At 37.6% G+C, this 24,199-nt stretch overlaps 1 protein-coding gene across 1 annotated transcript; it reads right to left on the bottom strand.

Annotated features, from left to right (window-relative positions):
- Positions 1 to 10,172: 10,172 nt before the first annotated feature.
- Positions 10,173 to 22,518, bottom strand: LOC127368232 (interferon-induced protein 44-like). Its single transcript, XM_051408823.1, has 8 exons — positions 22,508 to 22,518; positions 15,136 to 15,174; positions 14,995 to 15,028; positions 13,161 to 13,356; positions 11,202 to 11,348; positions 10,938 to 11,109; positions 10,711 to 10,811; positions 10,173 to 10,627 (listed from the first exon to the last, which is right to left on the bottom strand). Exons 2-8 carry the CDS (start codon positions 15,170 to 15,172, stop codon positions 10,436 to 10,438), a joined length of 879 nt encoding a protein of 292 aa, XP_051264783.1. The 5' UTR covers positions 15,173 to 15,174; positions 22,508 to 22,518; the 3' UTR covers positions 10,173 to 10,435.
- Positions 22,519 to 24,199: the final 1,681 nt, after the last annotated feature.

The raw sequence follows: 24,199 nt of genomic DNA, 5'->3' as shown, positions 1-24,199 counted from the left end.
GATGATGATGATGATGATGATGATGGAGGAGGAGGAGGAAGAGGAGGAGGAAGAGGAGGTCCAGCAGGGTCAGTGTAGTTTGCGTCAACAGATTTTAGTTTCCTGACTAACTTTAATAAAATAAGAAGAGGAAATAACAGAAAACTGTAATTTTCTACTTTTATTTTAAATCATAATTATAAATAAAAGGTTTTTAATCTTTAAAAAAAAAAAAGAAACATGTTGTTTTCTCATTTTCAATAAAAAAAAATCAAATATATATTATATTATAATATAATATATTATATATAATTGAATGATCTGTTATGGTCATATTTTAGTTTTATGCTGCGTTCTAACCAAGAATACAATTATTATAGATTATTATATATTTATGTTCATGAAGAAAACTCCTCTAACTCTCTAATGTGAATATATTTATAAATGTGATTGTGATTAAATCAGTTTATATATTAAGAAAGATTTAAAGCTTAAAGATGTTAAAGACGCTCTGATTGGTTGTTTTCATTCGGGTCCGGTGGATTCTTATGAACTCCATCAGGAGGAACCAGAGGAACCCGATTGTTTCACAGATTATCTGTCTCAAGTTCTCCTGTCAGCATAAAGTGAAAGTTTCAACAAATATGACTAAAAATAATTCATTTAAAAGTTACCTACTGCAGCTTTAAACGTATGTCGCTTTACTCTTTTTAATAAATCTTTTTCCAGGACTTTTCTCGACAACACAGGACTCATAACTGGTTTTATAATTTACCAGTAAAGGTCAAGTATTGACACATTTTTCCCAGTTTTACTCCTCCTTGTTTAACGATGCAGGTTCATAATACATTTGTTTATCACAGGTAGGTGGTCGGCTTTTATCGGACACGTCGTATCATTCTCACCACGGCTGGTTCTTCTGCAGGATATTTGGTAATTTAATCAAATTGCAGCTGTTTCCATGACTGGAAAACTAGCCTATAAAACATCCAGGTTTTCCAGGACGCGTGGGAATCTCTGCGTTACACAAGACTTTACCGAGGTGGATGTAAAAACACGTGCTGATGTTCTGCTCTGAGTAAAACATCTGCAACGTGCAATCAAACAGGAAACATTGTTCAAATCAACCAACATTACGTGACTGTTCGGGACATAAATAACGGCAAGATAATTCACATTACAGCAGAACTGAACAAATTAAAAGGAAAGCCTTGTTTTCACATGAGTGTGTGTGTGTGTGTGTGTGTGTGTGTGTGTGTGTGTGTGTGTGTGTGTGTGAAGGGGACCCAGCAGGGACCTCCCACAGCAGCACTGGAAACAACCCAGTCAAGTCAAGCAGGGAAACTGGGTCAGAAAGCAGCAGCAGCTCTCAGAAAACACTCTGATGAAAACACAGTGTTCTGCTCCGCTGCTGAAAAAACCTGAAGCAGAAAACAAACACCAAATGCTGGATGACGTTCGGAGCCGAATCCGGGTCAGACTGATATATGGAAGGAGGACGAGGCCCAGAACACGTATCTGATCCTTCAGAGCGCCGGCTGTTAACGTGTGTCCACCACAGACTGGAGGGTCATCACTGGACAGTGTCTTCAACCTGCCAGCAGGGGGCAGCGCCTCTGGTTGCAATAATAAGTCTGATAGTATTGAGTCTATCTATCTAAATCTAGTCTCAGTTTATTTATGAGCTCAGTAAACAGTTTCCTGATGAGTTTCTGGTCTCAGTCTCTAGTTTCAGTCTTCTTCCATACAGCATGATGTTCATTTAGTAACTGATGGTCCCATTGAGAGTAAAACAGACCATAAAGTTCAGAATAACAATACAAACATCCACACTGATGATCGATAACAGGCAATTATAAAGGTTGATGACAGTGAAGCCAATATATCTGTATCTCCCCCTGGTGGCTGACTGCAGTGAAGCCCATAAAGCCTCCATGTTAGCAGATGGGACAAACTAAAAAATCAAAGTTAAATAGATTTTTCCTAAAGATGGTTTCTGTCCTTTTAGGTCGTTCTTATCACGCTCATGTTTGTTCAAGTCTTCATTTTCATCCTCAGTTCATCAGGCTGACCTCGATACCGCGGTGCAGACAACGATACTCTACTGAGCAGACTCTGGTTCCGAATGGTGAAAGATGGCAGCGGTTGTATCTGGGATTTATTTCAGCTTGATTTTTGTACAGCAGGAGGAAGTGGAGACACTACGTCCATCTTTTATATGTTGATGCAGAAGGACCTGGGTTCACAAAGTGCTTCAAAGATGAGAGGAGTTAGCAGAATCCAACACTGTGTTGAAGAGTCTCTAATCTTAAGTTCGAACAAGCTGAACTAACGTTAGCAGCAGCTCGCCCCTTGTCTGTCCAACAGCGTGGGAGAAGCAGTGATTGTTAAGGTGGAACTGCTTTATTCAGTGTGTTTAAGGTGGAACTGCTTTATTCAGTGTGTTTAAGGTGGAACTGCTTTATTCAGTGTGTTTAGTGGTTTTAATCAGCGGGTCTGTTTGTGTTGGAGAGGAGGAGACCTCTGTGGATCATTGGGCTCCCGGTAGAAACCTCCTGAACCATGAACACTGAAGGAATCCTAACCGGGAGAAGCTGACTGCAATGACGCCAATGGTGGTGAAGACAACAACTCCCATGATCCCACGCTGCTTCATCATGTCACCTGTTCCCCTCCATATTTTTCCTCCAGTCATCCAAACCTACAGCAGAGTTTAGAGTTTACAGACATTTTAATGTGGAAATGTTAAATATTGCAGCTTTAAGACGTCGTCTCAGGATCAACTTGGATGTTTTAGCACATTTAATCTTAATCAAATATAACTAACAGGTTTTATCTGTTCCTATATATCACAGATAAAAACTGATGTTCATACTTTGAGATGCTGTTTCATGAACTCCTGACAGGAAGAAGATTTAACCACCAGTAGCAACTGGAAGACAACAGAAAATAACAGCATGCTGCCCCCTGCTGGAGCTCTGGTGACACAGCGCTGACACTCCAGTCAAAGCTACAGAACAACATCAGAACAACAACAGAACAACATCAGAACAACGTCAGAGCAACAACAGAACAACGTCAGAGCAACATCAGAACAACAACAGAACAACATCAGAACAACATCAGAGAACAACAGAACAACAACAGAACAACAACAGAACAACATCAAACAACAAAACAACATCAGAACAACATCAGAACAACAACAGAACAACATCAGAGCAACAACAGAACAACGTCAGAGCAACATCAGAACAACAACAGAACAACATCAGAACAACATCAGAACAACAACAGAACAACAACAGAACAACATCAGAACAACAACAGAACAACATCAGAACAACATCAGAACAACATCAGAGCAACATAAGAACAACATCAGAACAACAACAGAATAACGTCAGAACAACATCAGAATAACGTCAGAACAACATCAGAGCAACATCAGAACAACATCAGAACAACAACAGAACAACAACAGAACAACATCAGAGCAACAACAGAACAACATCAGAACAACATAAGAACAACATCAGAACAACATCAGAACAACAACAGAACAACAACAGAACAACATCAGAACAACATCAGAACAACATCAGAACAACATCAGAACAACATCAGAACAACATCAGAACAACAACAGAACAACAACAGAACAACATCAGAGCAACAACAGAACAACATCAGAACAACAACAGAACAACAACAGAACAACATCAGAACAACATCAGAACAACATCAGAACAACGTCAGAACAACAACAGAACAACAACAGAACAACGTCAGAACAACATCAGAACAACAACAGAACAACAACAGAACAACAACAGAACAACATCAGAACAACATCAGAACAACAACAGAACAACAACAGAACAACATCAGAACAACATCAGAACAACAACAGAACAACAACAGAACAACGTCAGAACAACATCAGAACAACAACAGAACAACATCAGAACAACATCAGAACAACAACAGAACAACAACAGAACAACATCAGATGGAGGTGGAACGCTTTATTCAGTGTGTTTAAGGTGGAACTGCTTTATTCAGTGTTTTAAGGTGGAACTCTTTATTCAGTGTGTTTAAGGTGGAACTGCTTTATTCAGTGTGTTTAAGGTGGAACTGCTTTATTCAGTGTGTTTAGTGGTTTTAATCAGCGGGTCTGTTTGTGTTGGAGAGGAGGAGACCTCTGTGGATCATTGGGCTCCCGGTAGAAACCTCCTGAACCATGAACACTGAAGGAATCCTAACCGGGAGAAGCTGACTGCAATGACGCCAATGGTGGTGAAGACAACAACTCCCATGATCCCACGCTGCTTCATCATGTCACCTGTTCCCCTCCATATTTTTCCTCCAGTCATCCAAACCTACAGCAGAGTTTAGAGTTTACAGACATTTTAATGTGGAAATGTTAAATATTGCAGCTTTAAGACGTCGTCTCAGGATCAACTTGGATGTTTTAGCACATTTAATCTTAATCAACAGGTTTTATCTGTTCCTATATATCACAGATAAAAACTGATGTTCATACTTTGAGATGCTGTTTCATGAACTCCTGACAGGAAGAAGATTTAACCACCAGTAGCAACTGGAAGACAACAGAAAATAACAGCATGCTGCCCCCTGCTGGAGCTCTGGTGACATAGCGCTGACACTCCAGTCAAAGCTACAGAACAACATCAGAACAACGTCAGAACAACGTCAGAACAACAACAGAGCAACATCAGAACAACATCAGAACAACAACAGAACAACATCAGAACAACATCAGAACAACAACAGAACAACATCAGAACAACATCAGAGCAACAACAGAACAACGTCAGAACAACATCAGAACAACATCAGAACAACATAAGAGCAACAACAGAACAACATCAGAACAACAACAGAACAACATCAGAACAACAACAGAATAACGTCAGAACAACATCAGAATAACGTCAGAACAACATCAGAGCAACATAAGAACAACATCAGAACAACATCAGAACAACAACAGAACAACAACAGAACAACATCAGAGCAACAACAGAACAACATCAGAATAACGTCAGAACAACATCAGAACAACAACAGAACAACAACAGAACAACATCAGAGCAACAACAGAACAACATCAGAACAACAACAGAACAACATCAGAACAACAACAGAACAACATCAGAACAACATCAGAGCAACAACAGAACAACGTCAGAGCAACAACAGAACAACAACAGAACAACATCAGAACAACATCAGAACAACAACAGAACAACAACAGAACAACATCAGAGCAACAACAGAACAACATCAGAACAACAACAGAACAACATCAGAACAACAACAGAACAACATCAGAACAACAACAGAACAACGTCAGAACAACAACAGAACAACAACAGAACAACGTCAGAACAACATCAGAACAACAACAGAACAACATCAGAGCAACAACAGAACAACAACAGAACAACATCAGAACAACATCAGAACAACAACAGAACAACGTCAGAACAACATCAGAACAACAACAGAACAACAACAGAACAACAACAGAACAACGTCAGAACAACATCAGAACAACAACAGAACAACATCAGAACAACAACAGAACAACATCAGAACAACAACAGAACAACGTCAGAACAACATCAGAACAACAACAGAACAACATCAGAACAACAACAGAACAACGTCAGAACAACAACAGAACAACAACAGAACAACGTCAGAACAACATCAGAACAACAACAGAACAACATCAGAACAACATCAAAACAACAACAGAACAACAACAGAACAACATCAGATGGAGGTGGAACTGCTTTATTCAGTGTGTTTAAGGTGGAACTGCTTTATTCAGTGTGTTTAAGGTGGAACTGCTTTATTCAGTGTGTTTAAGGTGGAACTGCTTTATTCAGTGTGTTTAAGGTGGAACTGCTTTATTCAGTGTGTTTAGTGGTTTTAATCAGCGGGTCTGTTTGTGTTGGAGAGGAGGAGACCTCTGTGGATCATTGGGCTCCCGGTAGAAACCTCCTGAACCATGAACACTGAAGGAATCCTAACCGGGAGAAGCTGACTGCAATGACGCCAATGGTGGTGAAGACAACAACTCCCATGATCCCACGCTGCTTCATCATGTCACCTGTTCCCCTCCATATTCCTGATTCTGGTTGATGTCAAATTAAATTCAGAGGAAAGAAAGACAGAGCTTCAAAGGCTTTATTTAAATATCTACATGAAACCGGTTTAATTTACAGAATATAATTCCATTATAAAGTCATGATGTGGCACCTTTAATGTTAAAGTTAATAAGCAAGTAAACAGTAAGTGCTATTCCCAAACATTAAAGTAAACTGTCCAAATACAGTTGTTATCAGTGTAAACAGCAATAATTACTGTAATTTCACACATAATGACTTTTATTACAGTTCTATAACTTTTAACATTCACATTAAAATAAATGTAAGCCTGATTATTTATATTATAGTTCACCTGGATTTATAGCTCATTTAATTGTTTTTACAGTGTAAATATGTTAAATTAAAACATTTTAACTAAAGATAAAAACTGTATTGTAATATATAATATTTTAATATATGTTATTTTAATGTAGGTGGCGCTATCCACCTCCAGAGTAACTGATTACATCCCGCCATAAAATGGAAAGAAGAAGAAGAACTACGTCCCTGGACGGAGCTCGCAGCACTGCTACGGAAGTTAGCTCCGGGTGCTAGCTGTAAATAATAATTATTCTGTGTTTGCCACAGACAGACTCACTGACGGTCTGTAGTTAATGATTATATCTGTGGAGCCTGTTGTCTGATAATGTGCAGCTGTTATTTATATGAATTAGAATATTTTATGGAACATTTTTAGTATTTAATCTATGAGTTTATAAATTAAATGTTAAATATCTGCACATATGCAGTGTAAAAACACTAATTAACAAACAGTTTTAGGATTTTGCCTCATTTAAAAATATTCTGACATTAACCACTGATAAAAGTTTGATTGTTTATGTAATCTAAAGATGTTTAAGTTGTACTGTTATATACCTCTTATATTTAATATAGTGTTTGGCTCCAAATCGGTTTAAATGTTGGTCAAATAAACTGCTGTCGTTATGCTTTTTGATTTTGAACTGCATTGTCCTGCAACCTTCCAGCACCTGACCGTCACTGGCTGTGGATGCAGGAGTTTTACTGGTTATCGCTAATTTTATGTGTTTTAATCTACCAACCATCTTAATTTATTTGTGCTTTTATTCAGAATTTATCAAAACTTTTATCAATATGAGTTCTTATTCTGGGTGGCTTTAATATCCGTGTTTGTGGCACTTCTTCTTCATTTACTTCTGGTTTTATTTAAAGGTCCAGTTTGTAACAATCTTTATTATAAGTTTATTAAAAGTTGTGTTTGAGTTTCATTATTCTCCACCGACGTCCAGCTGCTGTTGGTGAGGAAAGAAGAAGTTCCCCCTCAGCAGCAGCGGGATCGGAGCCCCAGTCTGGACCAGGTGGACCCATCAGAGCTGCCACTTATAAAAGAGGAACTCTGGACCAGTCAGGAGGGAGAGCAGCTTTGAGGGCTGAAGGAAGCTGAGTTCACTCCTGTCACCGTGAAGAGTGATGAAGATGATAAAGAGAAACCTCAGTCCTCACAGCTTCACCGAAGCCAAACTGAAGAGGACACAGAGGACTGTGGAGGACCAGAACCAGCCAGGAACTTTAATCCAGATATTCATTTACAACCAGAAACTGAAGCCACAGCGTCCTCTGAGCCCGAGACAGCCGAGAGAGTCTTGGAGGAGACCCAGGAACCTCAGTCAGGGTTAAACCTTCTGGAAAACAAAGAAGCCCCCCTAAGAGATCTGGAGTGTAATAGCTCCTCTGGATGTGCTACAAGCTCTGACCATCAGGGGCATCTGCAGACACACAATGACACCCAAACAAAAGGGAAACCATTCAGTTGCTCAATTTGTGGTGAAAGCTACTCGGGGAAGAACAACTTAATGAATCATATGAGATCTCACTCAAAGGGAACACGGTTCAACTGCTCATTCTGTAGAAAGACTTTTACCCAGAAAGAGGACGTTGTGGCGCACATGAAGAGCCACGTAGGAGAGAAACCCTTCAGTTGCTTCGTCTGCGGTAAAAGATTCACACAAATCTCAGCCCTGAAAAAACACTCGCGACTTCACACGGAAGAACAATCGTTCACATGCTCGGTTTGTAAGACAATCTTCCGTTTCAGAAGCAGTTTGTTGCAGCACAGGAGAGTCCACACGGGAGAGAGACCCTTCAGTTGCTCCGTCTGCGGTAAAAGATTCACTCAGATCGACGTTTTCAAAAAACTAAAGTGTGTCGACGAGAGCAGCAGCAGTAAATGAAGCTCACTGAGACATTTGAATCCAGCAGCAGTGTTTCCCACACAGATACAGGAAGTGTTGAGTTTAAATAATACATTTATATTTCTTTTCATATCAAATATATCATTAAACTGTGAATGTTGCAGATGAGTTTTTATCTAATTTTAGAAACCTTTTATACAGTTCTGTCTGTATTATATATATTTTAACAATCACAGAGTCATAATAGAACATTTCTTTTTTACATAGTCAGTGTTTTCTTCTGCCTGGTATTTGGCCATTGTTCTAATATAACTTTATTATAATCTAAACTTGAAATACTGAGATAAAGGTCTAGTGTGTATATATTTAAAGTGTTCTTACCCCTGTTAAGGCCTCACAGCGCCCTGTGAAGCTTTGGCGACCCCCCAGGAGGGAAACAGTTCAAAACTGTGGAAAGACAAAATAGGTCTGTTCAGCTGATGTGAAGCCACATGATTATTTATTTCTGTTTTTATTTACAGATCTTTAATGTTCTTATAGAAAGTGTAAAAAAGTTTTCAGTTCAGAGTGAAACTGGTGGTCTGGCTCAGGCTTAGTAATACATGAGAAACACTGTTCTACATTATTTGGTTGTTTTCTGAGATCTTCGCTTTTTGGTTTTACACGTAACTGTTGATTCAAAATGTATTTAAGACGATGTTCTCAAACCGCTTCACCTAAATTGTTTCACTGAGTGAGTTGTTGAACACCGCAAATGAATTCACCTCATTGTTGAGCCTTAAATAAATGGTTTGGATGTATGTAAATTGTCTTTTGCATCGTTTTCAATTATTTTCTGTCACCTACACACAGGGTCCCAAATGAACACCCGCTAAATACAAGTAAACTTTGGGTTTGGTGGAAAAACTAGCTGTGATCACTAGAGGTGTGTAATTACTTAATGTTTGGCATACATTGTTAAATAGGGGAACAACATAAAAATACAATAAAAGTAACATTTTTCATTTTACCTGGACTTTAAGAATCAGAAAGTATTTAGAAAGTCACACAGGTCGGCTTTTTTACAAAAGGACATGAAGTATTTGAAATCAAACAGCCAAACATAAAAGCAATGACACTGATCGAATTTTTCCACCAACAGGGAACCGGCTCTGTTCCATTCTGTTCGAGGGAAAATTTCGACTAAAACTAAATTAATTTTGAACCCAAAGGATGTGTCATATTCTACAGACTGTGCAGCGCCCTCTGTTGATGATGCATCCAATTACAATGGTTCAGCTCAAACCTGCTGGAAACGCAGGCTAGTTCGCAAGAAACAAAACTGGTTCAAGAACCAGAACTAAAAATTCTCTGCCTTTTCCACCAACAGGGAATCGGCTCCATTCTGGTTTGTGCACCAAGTTCTGAATCGTTCAGAGCATTTCAACAAAAAATTAATTGGTTTTAAAATTTAAAAGTTTTATTGCTTTCTGAAACCAACACAGGATGTTTTGCACAAAGAGACTCATATTGCATCACAGGAAAAGATGTTGAGGGCAAGTATGAGCTGCAGTCTGTGGTAAGAGGTCTGAGATCGAAAGGCTCAGCTATATTTATAAAGTATGAACACTTTATTTAATTCACTATAAAACAAGAAAAGTGGTCAAAATCAAAGCAGTAAAGACTGAGTGCGCAAAATCCAGTTAAATAAAATATTTAATTAGTGATGTAATTTGAGTCATTAAGAAACATACATAGATGGAGTGCCCCATAATCTGTAAGATGTGGTGGCAGGACTTCTGATTGCCTGCAAATATGACATCTTAACCTTAAAATGTAATGAATAAAAATGAATAGTAAATAATCAAAATAGTTTTTATTGAAGACATATTATGTTTACATTGACTGAAATGTTTAAATCCAAGACTGTATGTTTTTATGGCTGTAATAATCCATTAATGTATTTAGTCAGATATTCAAGTTGTTTTGCATCATTTAACACACATTTGCCCAAAGCTAGAGAGTGAGATTAAGATATTTTCAAAGCAAATTCAAATAAAAATCAAGCAAGCAAATCAGGGAAAAGTAAATCCTGAATAGTCCTCGGCCATTTTCTTTTTGTGTTTAAGCATATGTGTCTGACTGTTCGGACTGATGCTTGAAGTTGATGAAGTCTTCTCCGAAGTTGATAAGGTATTTCAGGGTGCTGAGGATCATTAAGTCAGTGTCATCATTGAGATCGATTTCTTCGTGGTAGTTCTTCACAGGGAAGATGCAGTTCATTGGAATACCCATGTCTACACTGAACTGCTCCATCTGCGGTAAAAAGAATCATATTTCAGTTCGAATCTTAACCAAGAACAAAAGCTTAAATTGATCGTACAAAAAATGAAACAGACCTTTTGCTTCAGAGCCTTGGTCTTGTAAACATTCTTTAAATCATCTCTGAGTTCAGGACAGACCTTATCAATTTTGGTGATGATGGCCACTTGAGGAATCCCTGCCAGGAGAACACAAAACTACTGAGTCTGACAGACATACAAACAGACCACAGCTGCTGTTCTCTGTGAGGACGTATTTGATTGATCCATGGATGTGGAAGGATTAGAAAATGTCTTCCTCTCACCAAGGTCACGGGCTTCCAATCTGATTTCCCGAAGCCTCTTCATAGTTTCGTCTTGTGCTACAGTTGCTGTGTCGGCAGGAACGACACAAACCAGAACATGCACTTTGTCGTTGGAAGATGGGTTTTTGTTGTAGAATTGATCACCTTCTGACAACTTAGCTCTAGGATTGAACTGGAAAACAATATCAAATACAGGTGAAGAAATAAATGTAATTCAAAGTAATAACATTAATTAAAGTTAGTGAATAATATTAAAGTTCGTACCACATAACCGTTCTTCACATGCCCCTTTAAAGCCAGTTTCACATCGTCCACAAGGACCTCGCTGCTTGCATCCAGGCCCATAATGTCATTGAAGACAAAAGGATAAAAGGAGTCTGGGTTTCCTTTTTGGATCTTGTAGGTTGTGAACTGTAACAAACAGAAGTAATGTATTTATTTAAACCTAAATAAGTAGTTTTGCTGCCTACACATTAAAGTGTAACTAAACCCTAAAATTCTGGTAGCTTCCTCCCACCATGCAGCAGTACAGTACAGCTGCTGGTAGTCAGAGCTAACAGAGCTAACCAGAACAGACTCTTTGTGTCTACGCTGCAAACACTGAGAGTCTGCTGGAGCTTTTATAGTCACTAGAAGCACATTCACCTGTGTTGTAACGTTAGCTAAGCTAGCGGCTCAGAGACGCTAACTCTCAGGTGTCTGTGGAAGAGTGTCAGGCTACCGCTATGTAGCAGGCCACAATCTGCAGAGTGGAGACATTGGTTTTATAGGAGCAGGGGTTGGTTGGTGACAAAACCTGCTGTCATACAACATCTGACTCCAGATCAGCCAATAGCAAAATCCAAGTGCTTTTGGGGTTTAGTTATGCTTTAAAATGGACCTATGATGCACATTTCCAGCTCTATATTGTTAGTCTGAGACTCCACTAGAGTAGCTTTGCACAATTCACTCTTCAAAACCGTCCTTATTTATCTTAAACTTTAAGCAGGCCCATCAATTCATTCTACGTCTGGAACAAGTTGTCTCTTTAAGCTGAGTTTGATTCATTCATAGATAGCTACTTGAGCCACTAACTGCAGCTGCTTTTAGCTTGTTAGCTGTGGAGCTAACTTAGCCGTCCTATTAGGTTATTCGGCCTAGACTGGGAGCTCAGAGCACCCGGGGAAGTGTCGGTGTTTAACATTACAACTCTAGTACAGGAGCTTTGGACCACCGGTGCCCCAAACTCCCAGTCCGTTAGCAGCCGTTAGCAGTTAGTTTATAGATACAAGGAAATGTCCATCAGTAAACTCTGTAAATCCCAGAGAGTTGAGGCAGAGAAGCTGCACGACATCGGAGGGACACCAGAAAATATGTAACTTTCCTTCCCAACTAAAAAGTGCTTTTTGTAAGACAAAAACTTCAAGAGTCAGCCCTCACTGATAACTTTGCCTGGAGCAGTTAACCATCAAAAGGACGTTAGAGACGTTGCATTCAGAAGAGTTTGAATTCTGAGCTTTTTGCTCACAGAGATTACTTTTACATATGTTTACCTCCTTATTTGACAGGTTTAACATCAGAATACGACATTTTAACATTATATATATAAAACTAAAGTATAACAAGTCTCCTTTAACCACATGTTGATTATTGTTACCAGTAGGAGTGAGCGAGTACAACATCTGTGTCTGTTCAACCAACTAAAGGATCTGAATTCATGATGGGCGGGGCTTAAAGCTACAGTGGTTATACTGAAAGTGGGCGGGGCACACCTGAAGTTGTTCATTTAAGGCTGAAGTTAATATCGGTTGATCAGATGTTGCTAATATATTTATGAATAAACTAATTACAGAATAACCTCAGAATTCAGCTCCAGACTAATGTTTTTGGTAAAACTACAGACACATTTTACTCATTTGACAATTTTGTTTGTAAAAAGTTTATTTGTACCCAATACTTTCCGTCGAGTGCTCGCTCAACTTGCTTAATCCAATTCCAGGTGTTTCTATGACTAAAAAGCTAGTCTCTAAATCTCCAGGTTTTCCAGGATAAGTGGGAACCCTGTAAACGTTACACAGTCAACCTTTAATAAACAGGAAGTCAGTGAAGCTGCTGCAGTGGTTAATGCTTCCTGTCTACTGTTGGTCGGATCAGTTTGCTGAATTGTTCTCTGGTTGTCTTGTGTATCGTGCAATGGCATTGTCTTTATGCTGATTCTTTTTAATATTATGATGTTCTTCATACCTTTTGGGTGAAAGAATCACCACTGGTGTTATCCACCAAAGCCAGGTTACACATCCTTTGTCGTAAGACACTCTTAACAGAGTTGATGAAACTAGATTTTCCAGCTCCAGGCGGCCCATGAAGCAGAATCCTGAGCTGCTGGCCTTCAATATGAGGTTTGTAGTCCTGTACATACTTCAGGGCACTCTGCTTGTCTCTGCTCAGAGAAGGACACTTTATATTACAGACTTTATATTAAATCTTAATCTTTAAGTTAATCATGACATTTTCAAAAGAGAAAAATAAGTAAAGAAATAAAATTCTGTTAAGCTGCACAAATTCACCCTTTACTAACTGCTTATTAGCATGCATATTAGTATCATTCTGGCTCTTTATTCATTATAAAGTACTTAGTAATGCCTTATTCTGCATGACCATATTATGTAATGTGTTGAGGAAGTGTTTTCCCTCAGTAACCTCCTAATTACTGCTCATTGATAGTAAGTAATGAATTTGTTGTACATGAATTACGATCTGAATGTGCTTTGCTCAGCATGTTAATAAATAATAGTTATTCCCTTTAATAACACTTAATATTATGGTCAAAGAATTACATCCATTAATAGTGTCCAAATAACAATACATTCTTAAAGTCTCTTCTAACTCAACAAACATATTACTTGTTTTTATTTTAAATATTTAAAAAAACATTAAAATGACCACACTTTAAGGTCTTTCTTAGTTATGAGCAAGATCTCACTTTAGAATTGGAACATTGGAAATTAGGGATGTCCGATATTATCGACCGATATTCACAAAAAATGTAATATCGGGAATTATCGGTATCGGGGTTTTATAACCGATGTATGTTCTGGAGGCTTCAGCATTTCCGAGCCTGCCTGAACGCAGCATGGGACGTTTACAGGCGCGCGCTAGATGACGTATAACAACAACAACAACCACTAGACTGGTTGGTTGCTGACTGTGGCTAACAAGCAAACAATTTAAAGCTGAATGATTTTAATATTAACACAAAATAAAAGTGCAATGCACCTTAAATATTTTACCCTGCTCTGAGCTGTTCCTTAACCAAACTAACAATTGGCTCAGAATTTACATTAGCACTCCTTCAGGTGCATAATACAATTAAACACATTAACCAAAGCTAGTGCTTAGCTAGCGATTAGCGTTAGTGCTCTTTTCAGTATTAATACAATGAAAGTTGAAGTTGTTCTCTTATTTTGCACAGACAGTGTTTACATTTGGAAAGCCATGTTGCATTTATGTATGCATCCAGATGGGCATCACAATAAAATTAGGCATAATGTGTTAATTCCACAATAGGAGATGTGTTATGTTGTTACAGTTTTGGTGTAAAAAGCCTGCAGATATCGGTATCAGGGGATATCGGTAGTTCAACAATATCGGAATATCAGATATCGGCAAAAAAAGCCAATATGGAGCATCCCTATTGGAAACATATTCTGAGTTATAAAGACTTAATTTATAGTTATTAGGACATTAACACCTGTAGTTTTGTTTTTTGTTACGTAAGAAAAGACGTAGTTAATAAGAGACTATTCTTGTGGTATTACCACCTTTATAAAACCTATACTGAGGGAAGCACAGGAAGATTATAATTGATGTACAACAACTTCCTTACTTATTATAAATAAGCAACAATTAGAAAGTTATTGAGGGAAAACTCTTGGCCTAGTCGTTGTAGAATATGGTCAAGCAGAATAAAGCATTAATAAGTGCTTTACCATGAATAATAAAGAGTCAATATCCTACTAATATGCATGTTACTATGTGAAAGATGTTGAAAAAGGTTGTATTGAAGGTGCAGACTCACTGCCAGTTTATTTTCCTCCATGGTTCGCTGAGAACTGACAAATACAGGATATGTGTTCAGATGAGACCAAAGATAATGAAAACATACAGTCATCATGCAACAAACTGTAATTTTCTATAAGTAAAAAAAAATCAATCTTACGTTGAGGTTGATCAGATTTGGATTGTTTAGGTCCCATGGCTGAAGAATAAAACAGTTACATAAACAGTAAATAAAAATCAAAGTGACTGCAGCAGTCAACGACAAAATGGCTGCTCAACATCAACAGCAAATAACAGTACCATTAAGTTGAATCTGTCTCACTAACAGCTGGACAGTGTGCCTAACAACAGTGAGAGTGTAATACAACTATAGTCAAGCCTCAGTATAAACAGCTTTATATGTGAAAATGTATAAAAAGGAATAATAAAGCTGCAGTCGGAGCCTGTAGGCTTATGTTCACATTGTGGTCAAATATGTCCACCAGCTGTAAACAGGCTCTAGAATCAATGAAACTGACTGAAAAATAGATAAAACTCTTTTTTAAAATAAACTCCATCATCTTCATGTTAATGTCTATGTTACAATGATCAGATTTTAGTTATTTTATTTAATTTTTTATTTTCTGCACTAAAATTAAAAACTTAAAATGAGAGTAAATAGTAACAACAAGCACAACAGACTTACCTGTGTTGCTGCACTGGAGCAATGTGACAGGCAGAAAGTGAGACTTTAGATTATACTCTCCAGTAATTAGCATATTCAATGAGTCTTCCAATCCTGTTTCGACTTTCACTTTGGACAAATATGAGACTGAAGATCACGTGTTGTTTCTTATGTGACCTCAGACAGCCTCAGTGTTATTCTTTTCTATTATATTTTTTATGTTTATTGTGAATGAACAAAACATAAATTTCTGTGCAAGTATTTATCAACCACAAAAACAGATTCAATCATTAATAGGCTGTATGTGTGTACATTTGACGGTTTACAGCATTTCCAAAGGGCTGCATGTAAAAGATCGCTGCAAGTAATTTCTGTTTAACAAGCTGCAGCAGTCAGTGCTTCCTGTCTACTGTTGGTCTTATCAGTTTGCACATTTTAGGCTTTCTAAATAATAATTGTTCCGTGCAATGTCTGTCTGTGTCTTTATGCTGATGTTCTCGTGGAAACCGTTTTTGGAAATAGTTTTTGTTGTTGTTGTGATGTTCCTCACACCTTCTGGGTGAAAGATTCATGACTGGTGTTATCCATTCAAGCCTTACCACTCATCCTTCCTTGTAAAAAACAGATTTCCCCCCCAAAACCCTAAATGGCACATGGGCAAAAAATATATACGCACACTGCATACTGCATACATACACTTAAAAATACTTCAATTAACAAATAAAAGAAGTAAGAGAGATATTAGTCACTGAGGAGCAAAAGAGCTGCGACAAAACAAACCATGCAGACCACATCCTGGGGAATGATACCAACATCTGTGTGTACTGTACCGATAGCCATCACCTACCACCTCACAACACTCAACTCAGTTTCACTTTCACTTTTTCAAGGGCCTCGGACAGGGCACCGACTATTTATCATTGATTTGAGCTGTAGAGAGTTCCAGAGAGATAATGTCAACCAATGAAATGAAATGTGCTTACTGATAATAAATAAAGAAGTTGTTGCACATGGATTAGGATCTTAATGTGGTTTGCTCTGTATGCATCAACATATGACCATTTACTGCTCTGCCAATGGGGTTCTGGTTAATGAACAGGAAGTTAGTGAGGTTGCTGCAGCAGCCCGCCCAAGCCTTGCCACACATCTTTTCTTGTAAGATGCTGTCAACATAGTTGATGACTTGACGACTTAATTTAGAGTTATTTGGACACTATTAACACCTTTAGTTTTATGTATCGTTACATAAGATTATGTATAACGCATTTATTGACGTATTTAAGTGATGTGAGTATTATGTGTTATAAAGGGCAGTTTTTGAGTTTCACATCCACTGAAGAATAATAATAAATAAGAGCCTTTCTTTTTTGACAAATTCTGTGTTTTCTTGTCCCTGACATTTGGCCATTGTTCTATTAGACAATCTACTTTACTTTATATTTGCTTTTCTTCACAGAAGTAAACCAAATGCTGAGATATAGGCCTACTGCGTATATATTTAAAGTTTTCTAGCACCCCTTAAAGAATCGAGAGATTAGGAAACAGGAATAACAATAAAAGAAAATAAAACCTACAAGCATTCAAAGTTTAAGAAATAATATGAAAACAAAACTACAAACATTGAAAGGTATAACAGTCAATAACAGTATGAAAAGCAATAAAAACTACACAATAGGATAAAGTGCTTACGAAACAGGTGGGTTTTTAGCAGCTTCTTAAGACTATCGGCAGTTATCATGCTGGGAGGAAACAAAAGTGTGAATAACTCTTTCTTGATCTTTAAAGGAAAATATGCCTTTGATTTCAGCAATGTTTCTTTAGTGGAAGAAACAAGTTTGGACTACAAAGCTGCTAAGAGACCAATCAAGTGTAAACTTATCATGATGACACCCATTGGTTTGTAGAGAATCGTTTTGAAGCCTCAAGTTTGGCGTTTTGGTCGTCGCCATGGCGGTTTGTCTGAGTTTCAACTAGTCTGTAGCAGGAAACAATGGCGGCTCAGGATCTGGTATTCCAGATAAACAGTAAAATGTGTTTGTGAACAGATTTTAGGAGAGAAATAGTCAACAACAGAATCTGGATCCATATCTGATCAGCACTGTTTGACAGTTTGATCTGAGTTTGGTTGAGCTGGACGGACTCACTGAGAATGAGCTGTCAATCACAAGGTAGCCCCGCCCTAAAGCATACGCTGCTTTATGGTCTGTTTTACTCTAAATGGGACCATCAGTTACTAAATGAACATCATGCTGTATGGAAGAAGACTGAAACCAGAGACCATAAACCCATCAGGAAACTGTTTACTGAGACTGCATGCTATCAGTTATTATTACAGTCCAGAGCTGCCCCCTGCTGGCCTTTACATATAACGCAGGTTTAAGATACTTACGTTGGCTTCACTTAACAGACCCACAGAAGCTCATATACACTGTCAGTGGGATCAGTACACTGCTGAACTTTTCCAGAAATCCTCTCGCTATGATAAGGACATCTGTTTTGTCAGGGTTAAGTTGGAGGAAGTTGTCTGATATCCAGTTATATGTAAGGCAGTTTACCAATGGTGTCTGAATGTAAGGAGAAGTACAGCTGTGCATCATCCACATAACAATCATAGGAAATACACTTAAATCGACTAATTAAGGAACCTCGAAAGGCCTCGTGTGTAGCTTTGGCGATCACTAGTGGGGTTTGGGAACCACAGTTCTACACATATAGACATTGAAGCTGTAGTGAAAGGTCTATGGACCATTTTCACTGTCTAATTCTGGTTCACTGTTGACTTTAATGTAATAATAATTTAATATAGCTTATACTTAATATTAATACATTATATATATTGTTTATATTAAATAAAAATACAGTTCATTAACATATTTAATTAATGAGGTAATTGAGGATGTTTCTTGACTTGACAAAGCTGAATGTGTGGTACAGTAGCACTTGAGTGGCTGTAGCTCAGAAAAAAGACGACCCGCTCTACCGTTACTTATCAGAAGTTTGCCGGTTCGATCCCCGACTCCTCCTGCTGCATGTCAAAGTGTCCTTGAGCAAGATACTGAACCCAAATTGCTCCTGATGCTAGTTTCTGTTTATAATGTCATCCATCACTGTATGAATGGGTGAATGTGGCATGTAGTGTCAAAGCGCTTTGATTGGTCGGAAGACTAGAAAGTTTCTATATACTGTGTATAAGTGGAGTCCATTTATCATTTGATTTGAGTTGGAAACTGACTTTGAAATGTAAACCTACTTACGTTATTAAAACCTTAATTAAGTTGTTTTAACCCTTCAAGTTAATGAAAATAGATATGAATATAGAACAGAATGATTGTAGCTTTTTATTTTTCATTTATTCAACTTTTATTTTATCAGGTATATGATGCTCACATTGAGTGAAACATTCACACTGTTTTTATGGCTGCATTAATCCATTAAATTCAGGACATTTTAGATGTTTTGCATAATTTAACAAACATGTTACCAAAACTGACAGTTACTGGATTGAGATGTTTATACAGCAAATTCGAATAAAAATCAAGCAACCAAATCAGCAAAGAGTGAATCCCCAATTGCAAAATTCTGCCATCTTTTTGTGTTTAAGCATATGTGTCTGACTGTTCTGACTGACGCTTGAAGTTGATGAAGTCTTCTCCGTAGTCGATAAGGTGTCTCAGGGTGCTGAGGATCAGTAAGTCAGTGTCATTATTGAGTTTGATTTTCTCATGGTAGTTCTTCACAGGGAAGATGCAGTTCATCGGAATACCCACATCTACACTGAACTGCTCCATCTGCAGTAAAAAAAAAAAAAATCACATTTCAGTTCACATCTTAACCAGGAACAAAGGCTTTAATTATATTCAAAATGTGGCTCCACATCTGTGAAAACTCAGGAAATTACAAATGAAAACATACCTTTTCCTTCAGAGCTCTGATCTTGTAAACATTCTTTAAATCATCTCTGATTTCAGGACAGACCTTATCAATTTTCGTGATAACAGCCACTTGAGGAATCCCTGCCAGGAGAACACAAAACTACTGAGTCTGACAGACATACAAACAGACCACAGCTGCTGTTCTCTGTGAGGATATATTTGATTGATCAATGGATGTGGGATGGGTTAAAAAATGTCTTCCTCTCACCCAGGTCACGGGCTTCCAATCTGATTTTCCGAATCTTCCTCACAATTTCGTCTTTTGCTGCATCTACTGTGTCGGCAGGAACGACACAAACCAGAACATGCACTTTGTCGTTGGAAGATGGGTTTTTGTTGTAGAATTGATCACCTTCTGACAACTTAGATGCAGAATTGAACTGGAAAACAATATCAAATACAGGTGAAGAAATAAATATAATTAAAAGTAATAACACTAAAGTGTGAAGTGAATAATATTAAAGTTCGCACCACATAACCGTTCTTCACATGCCCCTTTAAAGCCAGTTTCACATCGTCCACACGGACCCCTTTGCTTATATCCAGGCCCTTAATGTCATTGAAGACAAAAGGATAAAAGGAGTCTGGGCTTCCTTTTTGGATACTGTAGGTTGTGAACTGTGGAGCAAATACAGACAAAACTGCAGTTTACATCATGAATCGTTGTAGCCAACATTGACAGTAACTTCTGTACATAACTGCACTCAACAAACAGAAGTAATGTACTTATTTTAACCCAAACCACAATCTCTTTCTAAAAGGAAAACAGTGGTCCGGTTTGCCAGTGGCTGATACTCTCCAACAGTTATATATGTTGTTTTAGGGGTTGTTAACAAATGACCTATTGTGTTGTTTAGGTATGAGGCTGTGTCAGAGAGTGTCAGTGATATTGGTGTGGTGCCTCTGCAGAACCCAAAAGATAGTCAGACAGACAGTCTGGAAACTAATTAAACAGAATTGAAAACAAACACTGAAAACGAAATCATAAAAAAATAATGAAAAGATCAAAACTACAGTAATAACTCTTATTCAGTAAACATGCAGAGAAGTCTTTAAATGTGTAGATAAACCACAACAGCAAAGCCATCAAACGCATCATAGCACTCCCTCAATCAATTTTTAACACTGCTCCCATCTGGCCCCAGATAAAGATCACTGGCCTGTAAACGAGTGTGCTGTGGCAGAAGGGACGAAACTTCGGCCATAGCCTCAGCAAACTCATTTACAGGCCAGTGATCTGTGACTAGCATTACTCAAAACTCAAAAACAAAACTCCCTGGTAGCCCTTATGTGTAAATACCTGTGCTGTGTTTAGATGTCTATCCTGTGGTAATGTTGTGTGTATACGTTTATGTACAGACTGTGGCAACACATTTCCTGAAAAGGACAATAAAGAATCTATCTATCTAGAAATCGGTAAATGTGTAGACAAATCTGTGAATGCAGACATATATATTAGTGGCTTTTGCTCCAAGGGCTGGAAATACAGACAATTCAGTTACAACTCAGGCGGAACTCTCTTTTTTTCTCTCAGTTTGCACATTTAGGACTGTTGCACATTTTAGACTTGATTTCCTAAATAATAATTTGTCTATTTGTCTATCTGTCTTTATGCTGCTGTTCTCATGGAACCTGCATATACGTACCTTGTGGGTGAAAGAATCATCACTGGTGTTATCCACTAAAGCCAGGGCACACATCCTTTGTTGTAAGACACTGTTAACAGAGTTGATGAAACTGGACTTTCCAGCTCCAGGCGGCCCATGAAGCAGAATCCTGACCTGCTGGCCTTCAATATGCGGTTTGTAGTCCTGTACATACTTCAGGGCACTGTGCTTGTCACTGCTACAAAAAGGAAACTTTATATTACAGACTTTAAATTTAGTATCCATTCTGTGTTTGATACCCAGATGTCTGATGAATGATGAACTGAGAAGTTTATCACATTTCCAAAAGAGAAAAGTGTGTCACAGCATTTTCTATTAAGGTGCACATATTCACCCTTAACTAGTTGCTGATTAGCAAAAACTAGAATAGTCTAACTAGTTTTAGAATATGGAGTTTCCCCCCAAAACCCTCCTAATTACTGCTCATTTAGTAGTTATGGAAGTTTGTAGTAGCTAAGGAATCACTGGCCTATAAAAAGGCAATAAAGGATCTATCAGTGGTAAAAACAAAAAACTTCAATTTTGAATAGTCTCCAAATAACTCTAAATTAAATATTTTCTAACTCAGAATATGCTTGTTTTAACCTTTCAACTTGACTAATAAAGAGCCACTATACTACTAATATACATGGTTGTATTGAATGTGCAGACATACTCACTTCCAGTCTATTTCTCTCCATGGTTTGCTGAGAACTGACAATTACAGGATACATGTTCAGATGAGACAAAAGATAATAAAACATACAATTATTATGCAACAGACTGTAATTGTCCATGAGTAAAAACTGTTTAGAAATTGTTTAAAATCTTACTTTGAGGTTGGGGTTCATTAGACTTGGACTGCTGAGCTCCCATGGCTGAAGAAGAAAACATTTACATATATAGTAACCATATATAGTACCATATATATTTGGTAGAATAGACATATAAAATCCCACTTTATTAAAAAAAAAAACATAAACCACAGTGTTTAATGAAACTAAAAAAATAAAATAATTATTATTATATTTTTTTTACAACTTATATCCCCTGAAACAGCTTTGGTTTGCTGCTCTGATATTTAAGCTATTTCAATATGTTACAACAGTGTAAAGTTATTTATATGATCAACTAAAATCAACTAAACACAAAAATACACAAAATACCTTTTAAAAGTAAAATTCATTTCAGCAGGCTTATGTCAGTTCCAGATTACAATGGTTTACTTATTCTTCAAAATTAAAAGTTTAAATAAACTGTAACAACAAGCACAATAAATATCAAACTTACCTGTGTTGCTGCACTGGAGAAATGTGACAGGCAGAAAGCGAGACTTTGGATTATATTGTCTCCAGTAATTAGCATATTCAAGGATTCTTCCAGTCCTGTTTCAACTTCCACTTTGATCAAATATGTGACTTAAGATCATGTCTCCAGTCTCAGTTCCTCAGTCTCCTCGGACCACAGAACACATTTTCTTCTTCTCAGGCTGTTTGAAGATCGAAACTTTCTCATGGAACTCTGACAGCCTCACAGGGTGACAGTTTTTATTTTCCATTATGTTTGGTATGTTTATTGTGAAAGACAGCCCCGCTAATCTTAAAGGTCCAGTCTGTAACATTTAGGAGGCTCTATTGGCAGAAACTGATAATATCTAATAGTCTAATCTATTATACAATTTAATAAATGATATTCATAGGTATGTTTTTATTAGTGGAAATAAAACATAATAACCTGAAAATAAGAATTTGAAGAAGTAGTGTTTTGATTTTTTGCCGCTACTGAATAGTAATAAATAAAAAGAGGCTTTCAATCTCAGAATTAGAAACTGCTGTACAATGCAAACATTAGACAGATAAAACAGGAATAACAATATACAACATTAAAAACTAAACTCAGAATTTAAAACAAGAAATAACATTAAAACAATAAAACTACAAACATTCAAAGGTAAAAGAGTAAATAACAGTATGAAAAGCAATAAAAACAACACATTACAGGATAAAGTGCTTACGAAACAGATGAGATTTTAGCAGCTTCTTGAAGCTATCAACTGACTTTGCGTTTTTTTAGGCAGATGGCGGGATGGTTGTGCTTTGTATTTTTAAAATATGTAACCATCATACAGGCTTAATAGGCTTTTTTTTTCTTGACCCTTGGCCATTGCTCTATAAGCTCTTGTTTTCTAATGCAGAACGATGCTGCTTATTAGTTTCTAGCCATATAGTTTGTGTTCAGGTCTTCAAAGTTAAATAATAATGTGAAGTTTTAAATTAATTTAATTTAATTTAGTTTTCTTCACAGCAGTGCACAGAATGCTGAGATATAGGACTACTGTTTTCTTACATGCCTTAAAATCAGTTGATGAATTTGATGGATAATCAATTTAAATTGGTCAGTACCAGAGTGATGTGTGACCTACGACTTGTGTTAGTAAGAAGTATTGCAGCTGCAATCTGGACCAACTATAGAGTGATAAACAGTGAGTGGGTGGTAAACAGTAAATTGCAATAATCATGATGGAAGGAAACAAAAGCGTGAATTACTTTTTCCAGATCACAAATCACATGTGAACCTATTGTGACGTCACCCATTGGTTTGTGAAGTAGTATTTTGAAGCCTCAAGTTTAGCGTTATGGTTGTCGCCTTGACAGTTTGTCAGCGCCAGCAGAGGTGACTTACTGCAAGGTGGCATGAGGAAAAGAAATCATTCCTGAGGCATGGCAACGGGCAGGAGGGATTCTTATTCCCAAAGTAAATAATGCTGGAACCATCTGCAAATTCCACCAGACCAGCCTCCTGAATGTGGAAATAAAGATCTTCTTCTGTGTTGTGGCACAAAAACTCACAGCTTTTCTGCAGAGCAACAATTTCATTGACACCTCAGTGCAGAAATCAGGGACACGGGGCTTCTCTGGATGCCTAGAACAGGCAAATGTCATCTGGCACCAGATACAAATTGCCAAGAAGGAAAAGAAAGAT

The sequence above is a fragment of the Dicentrarchus labrax genome, unplaced genomic scaffold (genome assembly GCF_905237075.1).
Source record: "Dicentrarchus labrax unplaced genomic scaffold, dlabrax2021, whole genome shotgun sequence".
Classification (NCBI taxonomy): domain Eukaryota; kingdom Metazoa; phylum Chordata; class Actinopteri; family Moronidae; genus Dicentrarchus; species Dicentrarchus labrax.
The sequence above is the reverse complement of the archived record's forward strand: the minus strand, read 5'-3'. Positions and strand labels throughout refer to the sequence as shown.